Consider the following 12,549-nt stretch of genomic DNA (forward strand, 5'->3'; position numbering starts at 1 on the left):
CATTGCTTCTTGATTCAAACACACTAATGACATTTTGCCTGGTCCTACACCTACTCCTACTCCTACTCCTACTTCTACTTCCACTTCCCCTACACACACACACACACACACACACACACACACACACAGCATGACCCTAAGTATTATTTACCCCTTCCTGTTACACACACACCGTGAGCTTAACCATTTTAAAGATTACTTTCTTTTCCATTGAACACATTGTGCAGGAGAAAGAAAAGAATTAGCCTGGGGCTTTTTCTAGCACTGTTTCCATTACATTAGAAATAGCCACTGCCCCCACATTAGATATTCACAGAGGAAAACCACGGACTCTGATACTGAAGCATTCTCCACTTTGATATGTTTTAAAACCTTTTGGTCTGTGAGGTAAAAAAGCGTCAGCCACTGAAAAAAATGCACATTTATTTAACTCTAAGTCAAAAACCCTGTCGGAGGAAACAGGAGACTTTTGATAATGATTAACACTGGTACCACTGACATAGCCTGGAATTAATCACTGGGAGATCTGCATAATTAAATTGATAAGTGCTAGTGCTCATGAGTTTTGGGTGAATGCCAGTAGTAGTAGTGGTGGTATTTCAGATTGTTTCATTTAATTACTTAAGGAACAATCTACCATCAGCCAACTTTTCTATCATGATAATATTAATAGGTGTTCCAATGGAAAAGGATTATAAAGGCTTGCAAGTAATAGAGGGGAGGATGACATCATTCTAAATGAAAGCAGAATAAAATTGGTGCTTGTTTTTCTACTTTTGCTAAAAACAAACTCTAGTATTTCAATGGCAATCGACTTAAAATTACTACCTCAGAGTTTAGCTAGGTGACCAGTGGCTTTCGGATAGAATTAATGAAAATATACAAAATATAGGACCACTCTGAGCAGCTGGGAATGGTTTCACCTCAACAGACTAAAGATCCATAAAGTTTGAGGATGGATTTGGACTGTAAATAATATCAACAGTCTACTACAATGGCTCAGGACCACAGTTTGCATGAGCAGTTCCCATCACTGCACACCTCGACAATGATGGAATTATAATGAATGGACATTCACCACCACCCAGATGAAAATGGTTTCCCTTTTGTGTCTGGTTCCTCTCAAGGTTTCTTGCTCATGTCTTTTCATGGAGTTTTCCTTGTCACAGTCGCCACGGCTTCCTCATTAGGGTTAAACGGACACCTAAACTTAAACTTATAGTCACTAAATGTATAAAATTTATAATTGTATACAACATTATAACCGCTTTATTTATGTTAAGCTGCTTTGAGACAATGTCCATTGTTAACAGCGCTATGCAAGTAAAATTAAATGAACTGAATAAAATAAAAAAAAATGCATGATTCTGATTCTGAAACTGGTTACCCCTGTTTCTGAGCTTTGTAGCTAGCTTGTAGATTAGGATTTAGTGTGATTCAACTTACTAACAGGTGTCTTGGTTTGACATCTGGGCCAGTTAAATAGGGAGGAGAGATAATGAGTAGTGTTGTTTTAGCATAGTTTCTGCAGTGAACACAATGAACACATTGTACACCTCTGACTGACACTAACACTAATAGGTCACTAAAAGTCATGTGATCAAGTATTAATACTTCACACTGCATCAAAAACACAAACATCCTCACAATGTATTAGTTATGTTATTACATTATTTATATGTATATAATTTTCTTCAATATGTATATTAAGTATTTAGAGATATTATTATATTAAAATGTATTGTATTTGTTTTCATTTATGTTTTCTGTAGAAATTATGACGAACCTACCATAAAAGCATTACTGATTTACTAGCACACACTATATTTAACTGTTTAACGTAAATTGAAACTTTCTGATTGCTCTAATGTGTGCACGTTTGCACATCTTTCTCAAGCCATATCATCTCAACATTCACTACATGTACAAAGGATTGTGGACACCTGTGAATAAGATATGGATGTGCATTTTTAGAACATGTAATTCCACATTTAGTCCCCATTTGCTGTTATAATATTCTCTACTCTTCTGGGAAGATGTTTCACTAGATTTTGAAGTGTGTTTGTAGAGATTTGTGCTTATTCAGCCACAAGTAAAGTAAAATCAGGTATTGATGGAGGGTGAGGAGGCCTGGGGGGCAGTCAGCATTCCAATTAATTACAAAGGTGTTAAATAGGGTTTAGATCAGAGCAGGCTATTTAAGATCATCTACTCCTACCTATATAAACCATATCTTAATAGAGCTGGCTTCGTGCACATGGCATTGTCATTTCTGAACAGGATTTGGGTCTTAGCTGAAGTGAAGGACAATTTAATGCTACTACATCCAAAGACATCCTATAGAATTGTGTGACTGCTAGCTAAAAACCTTATTTTAAAATAGATTTGTAATAGTGGAATTTATCAAATCAAAAAGCGAAAAATTTGTAATTCATGTGTGTTTGTGTGCACATGTGTAAGGTATCCAGGTGTATTTTATGAGGGCCTTTTAATTGTTTGGGGTTTTTTTTGTTTGTTTTCGTTTTTTAAAGAAGCTTAAAATAAGAAAATATACTCTAGTTCAAAAAGAAGAAAGAAGTAAGAGTAGGCTGGTTGTCAGGACGAGGCTTTTCAACATGTCAAGCATGTGCAGAGTGGCTCAGGGCATTGTGTCTCAGTGAAGGAAAGTAGCAGCCTTGTACCTCACAAGCCATCTGCTATTTTGATTGGTATGTGTTCGTGTGTATGTGTGGGTCTATATTTATGGGGTCATCATAGTAGAAGGAACGGTTTGTTCATCTTGTAAACAATTAATGATTAATCACAACCACAAACCTTTTTTGGATTTGGAGACATGAGAGTTTTATCTGGCAAACTGAAGTGTGCTGTTGTTTTGGAAGTGTGACACATCCCTGAAATAAACGTTTGAATGTAAAGCATTACACTAAAGGCAAACCTTCTTTTTATAGTTATCTTATATTGCAGTATGTATGACAGTGTGCGTGTGTTTGTTTGTTTGTGTCACTTATACTTGGCCGGACAAATGCACTATATCTGCACAATAGATTACTGTTGCTGTCATCTTTCAAATAAGCTTTAAAACACACACACACACACTGCACCAGTTGCTCCTGTTGCACAATTTTCTGACCACCTGTCCACCATCCAAAACCAGGACACTCACCCACACACACATACACACACACACACACACACACACACGCACACACACACACACAAACACACACACACACACACACACACACACACACACACACACACACACACACACACACACACAAACAGACACACAGAAGGCCATTAATATCTTAACTCTCCAACTTTACACACACACACACACACACACACACACACACACACACACACACACACACACACACACACACACACACACTCCTGTACTACAGTACTTTTTTTTTTGTTTAGCCACCGGTGTTATGTGTTATGAATAAAAAGCATGCTGTGATGTTTTCCTGCTGTCTCGGCCCTCCTGAGATGATAAAAATCAATATTCCTTCTATCTGACCCTTATCTACTTTCCACTAGATCCAATTAACTTCCTTTGAACACCCCGCTGTCGGCTCTGACCAGTAATGAAAAGCTTGCTTTCAGCTCAGCGAGAAGTCAATGCAAGTTCACGTTTCATGCTCAAGTCAGACTTTTTTTCTGATGAACTCACAGTGATTGTGTGCATATGTATGATCTGTAAAATCAAATCTAATCTGATGGGAACAGATTGGACCTGTGTATTCGTGTGTGTGCATGCTTGTGTTTGTGAGCAGGTCTGACAGCTGTCTAATCTTTACAGGTGACACAGGTGCCCATTGAGTCGTGTGAGCAGTATGGGACATGCCATGAATGTCTGAGCTCTGGAGATCCGCACTGCGGTTGGTGTGTGCTGCACAACATGTAAGTGCTCTTATTTTTACATGGTGCTCACTGTGCCATCGATTAGTCCATGACAATGACACAGAGCTCATTATGTCAGTCTCTGTGAGATCATTCGCTCAGAGATCAGACTCTCCATCACCTCCTCCTTTTCTTTTTTCTATTTATAAGTGCAGCGCAGGACAGCAAAGATCCATGCAATTTATTTGAATAAAACAGGCGAGCTCAGCATTTCTTGTGGGATGATACTTAGCTAAACTTCAATCTCATAGAAAGGATTCATATTATTTTGTCTAAACATACATGTCTAATTCACCTGCATCACAAGTTATTGTGATAATAAATTATGGAAACACATGGAAAATAAATGAAGAGCTGGTACTGTTACGTGTGTTTTTATTAATATAGGCCAAAAAATCTGTTTTCCTGTGTTACCAGCAGGTAGTTATGTAAAATGTTCTAATCAAATCTTACTTTTATTCCTCTTATAACTCTTATAACTTCAACATGATTGTAAGATATTCTCAATGACCCATTAATGATTATAACCTTTTGGCTATATTCTCGTTTGGTAGATATTTAAGGCATTCGATAGCATAGTAACCCTTATCCAGAGCAAATTACAATGATCTAATTTATACGGAGCATCTGAGGGTTAAGAGCCTTGCTCTGGCACTTTGCTGATGCTGGGCTTTGAACTCTCCACTTTTAGATCAGATGTTCAACACTACTCCACTAAATTCTGCAGTCTGATGTACACCATAAAACTCAGGCACAAATGCTACCTGACTTCTAAAGATCCATGTCTGCAGTGTTGACCATAAACCTACAATTTGTGTAGCTGTAACCATTATTTTAACTGTTGTAGTCTCCTCATCTTCATACTACTTCACACAATACTTGCTTTAGTGGATGATACTGATGCTCAATTCAATGATCTCACTGTAAACCAAGCAGTTAAAAAGTTTCACTCAGAATTTGCACACATTCCAAGCACACGTGAGTTTGCTAACACATGGAACTGATGATTAGCAAAACTGTCAGTGGAATTTGTGAACACTTGCTTTCGGATAGCATACGTGCCGCTACAAACGCTGCATGATACAAATAATTAGAATTTCATGTTCTGTTTAACACTCACACAATTTTCAACCTTCTCACACATTCAAATCTGCTGTTTTACGTTTAGTCACGATTCTCTGTTCCAGATATCTGTATATGTGTGTGGTACAGTTTTGCAATTTATGATTTTTTTCCAATAATTATTCTTCTTTTTTTTTTTTATTCTGGGCATTGGGGTAAAAAGTAAGAGTAGGTTTACACCGTGAGAAAGTAAACACTCCGACCGCAGCCTTTGACATTCAGCGTAGGGTCCGTCACTGTCACCTGGTGGATCATGTGTGTTACTACACCCAGCTTCATCAGCATGTTTAATGCACTAATTTAGATTTTATTTTCTGAATATTTTTTTTTTCTGGGCTGAATTTACAATATAAGTCAGACTATCACATTTCTTTGTTTGCAGTTCACTCCAGCATGTTGCTTGCTAGTGCTTGTCTTTCCCTTTCCCTGTCAGCACAGCGAACACAGCTTCATCCTAATAACAATGCTACTAGCATTTTCCTAATGCTGGCAGCACTGTGAAGAGTGCACTTAAAGTAATTTGCGTCGCCCTTGCAGCACAACAGGGACAAATAACCGGCCGAGTGCAAGGTTCTTTAGTGTGTCTCTTCAGCATTCCAGAACAGGTGCTGTTAGTTAGTCTCCACATGTTTAAAAACTTTTCAGAAACTGTGAATATTTTGTCTTTAAGGTTGAAGGAAAAAATGGGCAAGCATAAGGATTTAAGTGAGTTAAGTGAGCACAGCGCATTGTCTAGACTTGTCAGACTTGCTCAAATCCTTAGGCTTGCAAATTTTCATGCTTAAAACTCATCAACATTAAATACAGAATTTTTACTTGTTGACTAATATATCCCACCCATTAACAGGTGCCATGATGAAAAGACAATCAGTTTATTTACTTCACCCGGGATAATGTTATAATGTCATAATGATATGCACACACACATGTACAGAATTTCTTGTGTACTGCTGTGATTGTAATACAAGATGCTATATGGAATCAATTGACAAACTTTGTTATAGTTGCAGTGACACAATATTATTCCAAAAGCTGCTGATCAGCCAAATTTGTTGTCTTTCATTTTGCATTAAAAAGTAAAAATCTTCTTATATTTGGTATATCAGAAAAAAAAAAAAAACACATCAGCACTTTTTTAAACATTACGCTTTTATGTGCATGGCAGCACAATGTTTCCAGACTATTCTCTATCACTGTCCTATGCTTTTTTCTTTTATTTATTCTCCTTCCAATTATTTGTCTCTACTCATCACTCTGACTATACCCCCCCCCCCCCCCCCCCCCCCCAGGGTATTTTTCCACCATACCCTCAGCCCCAGATGCGGCAAAATCGGGCACATTCTCCACAACTGATGCTGTCTTGATGAAATTAGCCTCCTTTCTTTTTAGCTGTCTTTCTCATTTCTCTCTTCATTTCTTTCGCTCTCATCTCACCGTTGTCTCTCATGGCTGCTTATTTCTCACTCCTGCAGAACCCTTAAGTGTCTCTCCCTCAGGAGATGACAGGGAGGAGAGAAAGAGAGGGACTAAACGAAGGATGGCTCTCCATGCATAATCTCTCACACCTTTTGAAGCTGTGAATGGGTCTCTCTCTCTCTCTCTCTCTCTCTCTCTCTCTCTCTCTCTCTCTCTCTCTCTCTCTCTCTCTCGCTTTCTCCACTGTTTGTTACATATTCACCTCTCCTCAATAGCTGTGCTTTCGCCTCGTAATTAGCGCATTAGCATGATGCAGCATGAGGGGGTACAGTGAAGAAAGTGGTCAAGACTAGAGCTTCTATCTGTCCCCCCCCGCTAACCCCCGTTTCCCAAAACCGTGCCACAGAATGGCACGATCCACTGACGGCCCCTGTAATTACCAGCAGCTGCTGCTAGATGAGTGAAAGGAGAAGAAGAAGAAGAAAGAGCAAGCAGAGGAGAGGGTGACGGCCAGAGAAACGAGTCTGATTTTGGCACACCCGGGCCACACAAAAGCATCCAGCGTTTAGATTGCGGTTGCAAACACGCTTTTGTCTCAAGCACACTCCAGTCTCATGGGTGTAGATAAGAGCAAGCTTCAATCGTGGTCCTCATTATGCACACGCTCATTCCCAAAGCTGAAGCCAGAAAGATTTTCCCTCTTGTTGTCCTCGTTCAGGCCATTCACAAGCTGCAGAAGGGTGGCTTAAGGATGAAGAAGGGAAAAAGACGAATGGAGAGAATAAAAATAGTGTGTATAAGAGAGAAAAAAAAGAAAGAGAGAGAGCACAAGAGAGAGTATTGCATTTTGGAATTAATTTATTTGTAATCATCCATTATCCAGACACTAATGTTATGCATGTATAATAAGACAGACAGGCAGACAGATAGATAGACTATCTGGACCAAAGTATTGGGACACCTGACTTTTTCAGCTTATGTGGTTCTTCCACAAACTGATACCACAAAGTTGAAGACAGAATGTCTTTGGATGTGGTTGTGTGAAATTTTCACTACACCTGAACTAGGAGACCCAAACCTGTTCCAGCATGGCAATGCCCAGTGAACAAAGCACCATTAAGATATGGTTTACATGCGTTAGAGTGAAGAATCTTGAGTGGCCTGCTATAGAGCGCTGATCTCAAATCTAGTGAACATCTTTGGGATGAATTAGAATGCTGACTGAACGCCAGGCCTCCTCACCCTACATCGATACCTGACTTTACTAACACTCTCTGCCTGATTGTACACATTGGTCCATACTTTAATATGTAGTGAAACATCTTCCCTGAAGAATGGAGGTTATTATAGCAGTAAATGTAGACTAAGTGTGAAATGGGATGTTCAAAAAGTACATTCTAATATGGTTAGTTGTCTTTAAACCTTTGTCCATAGACTGTAGAAAGAAAGATATATGATCCACACAGTACTTTTCTGCATGTCACTAAATCGAATAAAACAGCTGGCACTAGGGCCTCTCTTAACTCTCACTCCAAAGAAAAGAAAATGCAATAATTTACCATGAAAATTCAGCACATCCAAAGACTTTTTCTAGTTTACGCTGGTAAGTTTGGAGCCCACTCAACTCAAGACTATTGTCCCAATGTGTGCCAGCTTTCATCTTCAAACTTTCACCCAGAAACAGATTAGCAAATTAAACAGTCTCCACTTTCAACATCCTATAATATCATGAAGTCATGAATCTATGAAGTCATTTCCTATGGAAAGTGGTCGTCTATTTTAGAGCCGACCACCTAAGAATAGCAGTCCTTGTCTGCCCTCTTCTGATGTACCTCTAGAGAAGCTGAGTAACAACACATATAGTGCTTATCTCTGTCTGTGTTGTCACATTTTCCAGATGAACAAAGACAGTTCCTGTTAAGTCTGTGAGCTGCTACAGTGTTATAATTCCAGAGGAACGATCCCCAAGATACTCTACTAGATATTTAAAGTCTCCCTCGATTCCCCACCTGAGCGCTGTCTGAGAAAGGCAAGTTACAGTTGGGCGTTTATAGGACAGTGGTCTGACCCCAATTTTCGAACAAGCGGGGCTATGCGAAGAAAAGAATTTTACTGTGAAATAATGTGACAAATAATGTCATCTACTACTTCTACTTCTTCTCCCTCTTCCAGTGGTTCAGTAACTGGATTGTAATCTATGCCTGACAGAGAGCATCACGCCTCTAAATTTCAAAAGGCACACATAAACCTCTATTTACTTTTCGTACATTCTCAATATTATTGTCAACATTACCACAAAACCTCAAACCTGAGGCATTATTAAACCTGACATTTTCTATTTAGCCAAATTATGTAAATTGTTGCCAAAAATTGGATTGGATTTAGACAAAGACTTTCTTCATTGCCTTTTCTTGACAGAACAAAGTCACCAGGTTCTGGGTCAGCTTACTTCAAGAAATCATTTCTTCCTTTAGGCGATCTGAAAGCATACCACACAAGTCCTGCTTTAACACTGACCACCAGCAACTTAACAGCAAGATAATAGATGTCCATCCATTCTCCATGCCTCTATGGACAGGTCGCTGTCAAGCATGTCCACTGACTGCTTGGGTAATTTTCTTCTTTCACCACTGAAAGCTGACTGTCTGCTTACAAATTTCAGTACACTCAGAAAAGAGAACCCGAAACTGTACAACCCTTTTTATTGGCGGAAATCAAAGAAAAACTTGGAAGGAGCATCCATTTTTGTCACACTTTCAAAACGCCTCGATTTCCTGACTTCCTGACCAATTTTGGCTTTCCACTTCTTTATGAGATATTGTTGTGTAGTCTTGACAAAAGTATTGGCACTTTTGCCACCTTCAACCTCGACAACTAGCAGAGAAGCGGCTTCTGATGTTTAAAAAGCCTCAGAAAAGATAATCTAAAAGCATTGTTTTCAAATGCCACACTTCACCATGTGTTTTTTACATGAAATTTAAGTATAGTTCATGGACCTATGCGATGATTTGGAACCCCAACAGGATATGCATGGACTCTTGAATACATTCTACTGATGTAACCTATAAACACAACCACACATGCAATCTAGAATGTATTGGTCACTGACCTTTGAGAAAATGTTTCAAGCTAATTGTCTACAGTCTCACACTCCAAATGCTGCCTGAGTCTAGAAGATTCCGGTCCATTGCTGAGAACAGTACCAACACCTAACACCTGAAATCAACACCTCAACATACAAAAAAACTTCAAAAGAGCTTTCAAAAGAGCCTCTCCTACAGCTAGAGCGTATACACATCTAAAAAACAAAAACCTCGGTCTCAAAGCAAGCTCTCTCCCAAATCTTTCTTTTATAACTTATTCATGTTGCTGCATCTTTCCTTCAACATCAGCTATTTTTTTTTATTTATTCCTTTCTTTTCTTTCTCATTTTTCTTTTGTATTTTTATTTATATTTTTTTCTACTGCATCGGCAGTAGATATATTTCACTTTCTTCTTTTTGATTTCAATCACTATTTTCATTCAGGTTAAACTGCTGCATTTTACATCCCCGTTCTCTTCTCTTCTCTTCTCTTCTCTTCTCTTCTCTTCTCTTCTCTTCTCTTCTCTTCTCTTCTCTTCTCTTCTCTTCTCTTCTCTTCTCACCATTCCACTTCCTCTTTTTTTATCTTATTTGTTCCCGTTTTATTTTTTTTCTTTGGTTTTTTTTTCTCTCCTCTGATTTCCTTTATTACTCTTTTTTTTACAATGTCCCTTTCCTTTACTTCACTATTCTTCCTTATTCATCCACACTTTTCCCACACAGTTTTTCCTCCTACCTTGCTTTTTTTTGCTTGTTTTTTTGTTTCTTCTCTTCTCTTCTCTTCTCTTCTCTTCTTTTCTCTTCTCTTCTCTTCTCTTCTCTTCTCTTCTCTTCTCTTCTCTTCTTTTCTCTTTTTCCCTCGCTTCTTCGTTCCTATCCTCATTAATATAAGCATCTTCCTGTAGCGCTCTCGCTCTTCTTCTTTTCATTCTTCTACATTTCTATATGGACTACTTTCAAGAAGCTCACTGTAAATAAGTTTTGAATTACAACCACATCTCGAATGATCAAATTTGGATAACATTTGCGTTGTTCATGTTTAAAATGTCCGTTTACATTTTCCAATGTCAGGCAACACTGCTATACAATGATCCCACTGTAACAACAGTGCGTTTTCACATATTTAGGAGTCATCATGATTTTCTGCAAAAAGCTAAGCACAGATACCCACAATTACCTCACACCACTTAAGATATAGAATGAATAGCAAAACAACTCTAAAGAGAAGGAAAAAGAGAGAAAAAAAAAGAGAGAGAGAGAGAGAGAGAGAGAGAGAGAGAGAGAGAGAGAGAGAGAGAGAGAGAGAGAGACTGACAATGTGGAAACCTTTGCTTTTGGATTTGGCAGGATTATTCTCGCCAACAAAGAACACTAATCCCAGTGATCTGATTGGCTGAGCTCCAACGTGGTCAGAGGTCATCAGAGTTCCTTTTGTGATCTACTCTCATGCAGTTGCTGTAAGTTTCTCTATGAAGCAAAATGCAGCAACATCACTATTTTCTCAGCCATGGCAGAAATCCAGAGAACAGGTCATCATTTTATATATAGAAGCAAACCATGTAAACAAATTTTAACAGTTGTGAGAATGTTTTTCTCATTCTAAAATCATGAGGTATTTAAAAATGATTATGTACACAGACTGCACTTTTCATCAGTCACCTCACCATCATGTGAGTTTGATGTCTAGTTTCATTGTGCTTTTGCGGAACCTTCGCAATACGAATTACATACATTCATCTACATTTGCAGCCACCTGTCCTCAAATGATTGATCAATAGCGTGTCAGTGGTGTTTTTTGTACAGGAAGCACTTCCAGTACAATCTAGTAACTTTTAAATATCACACTTTTGAATATCAGAACTGAGGATATCATATAATTAATCAAACCACTCTGTAAATCTAGCCCCTTAATTAAACTGAATAGATGGATGGCAGTTTTGGTTAATATTTATAATGTCATGGAACTGAGGTGACAATGGATGCAAGTGCAGATTTCCTTTTATAATAGAATAGAAATACAAAAAAATATTATGATCAAGATTATCATGTCCTGAATGACAGACTACAACAACCTGTGGAAGATGAAAAGCGAGACTATAAGCACAGTCTCATATTCATATTCATTCACAGAAATTGTGACACAGGTACATAAACAATTAGGTGACAAGAATCAGTGGCTCATTGGAATTGTAGTGCTGGTTCTGGTGCTCATCCATGACAAATGAGGTGAGGGGGTCGGAGGTTCACCATCACCTCTCAACCCAAGCTCCCCCCATATACTTTATATGCAAATAAACTTTTATTAAATTAATCCAAAATTATAATTTTCGATAATTAATAAACAAATGGTATCCATGATTGCATTTTTATATCTCAGTTGACTTTCTTCATTGAAATGTTTACTAATATGTTCACTGTCTACTTGCTGATAATGGGATCAAGTCCTTGGTTTATTTCCACCTAAAGAGATTGATGCAGCAGCGCTTTAATCGTTTAGTCTGTCCATCTCTTTGAACTGCTCACCTCTAAACTCTGCTCAATCTGTTCAGTTTCCAAGTTCAGCATAATAACAAACAAAAGATTGGCTTCAGACGAAGAAAAAGAAGGAGAAGAAGAAAAATTTTTTAAAAGAAGAGCAACATTGTGGAATGTCCAAGTCAGAGCCCAGATTGAATCTTTTGGAAAAACCTGTGGGATGTCCCACTTAAATTGATCTGGGGCATTTTTGTAAGAAATCTGGAGCATCTATGGTGGGCGGTGAATTTCACATCTAGGCCTTCAGTGGTGTCCCACCTGAATCAATCCACCCCTTAATGTCATCAATATTATACAGAAATGCAATATAACAATATAAGGCTTAACACAGTTTTGAACTGTTTTGGCTGACTTTACTTCACAAAGTCCAACGTTTCTTGAAATGTCAATTTAAAAAATAGCCTTGTAAGTATGTCTTCGACCAAATCATTTTCTTTTTCTTTTTCAGCCATAATGGAATAAAAAAACAAGCTATTAAAGCCTC

The 12,549-nt window shown here is 38.2% G+C and overlaps 1 protein-coding gene across 1 annotated transcript in view; it reads left to right on the forward strand.

Annotated features, from left to right (window-relative positions):
* Positions 1 to 12,549, forward strand: part of plxna2 (plexin A2) — a 213,387-nt gene that overhangs the window by 117,765 nt on the left and 83,073 nt on the right. The window contains exon 5 of the mRNA XM_083570462.1: positions 3,809 to 3,909. Within this exon, the coding sequence (XP_083426588.1) occupies positions 3,809 to 3,909 (101 nt within the window). The remainder of the gene's footprint in view (positions 1 to 3,808; positions 3,910 to 12,549) is intronic.

This window comes from Silurus aristotelis (assembly GCF_946808225.1).
Source record: "Silurus aristotelis genome assembly, chromosome: 19".
NCBI classification, from domain to species: domain Eukaryota; kingdom Metazoa; phylum Chordata; class Actinopteri; order Siluriformes; family Siluridae; genus Silurus; species Silurus aristotelis.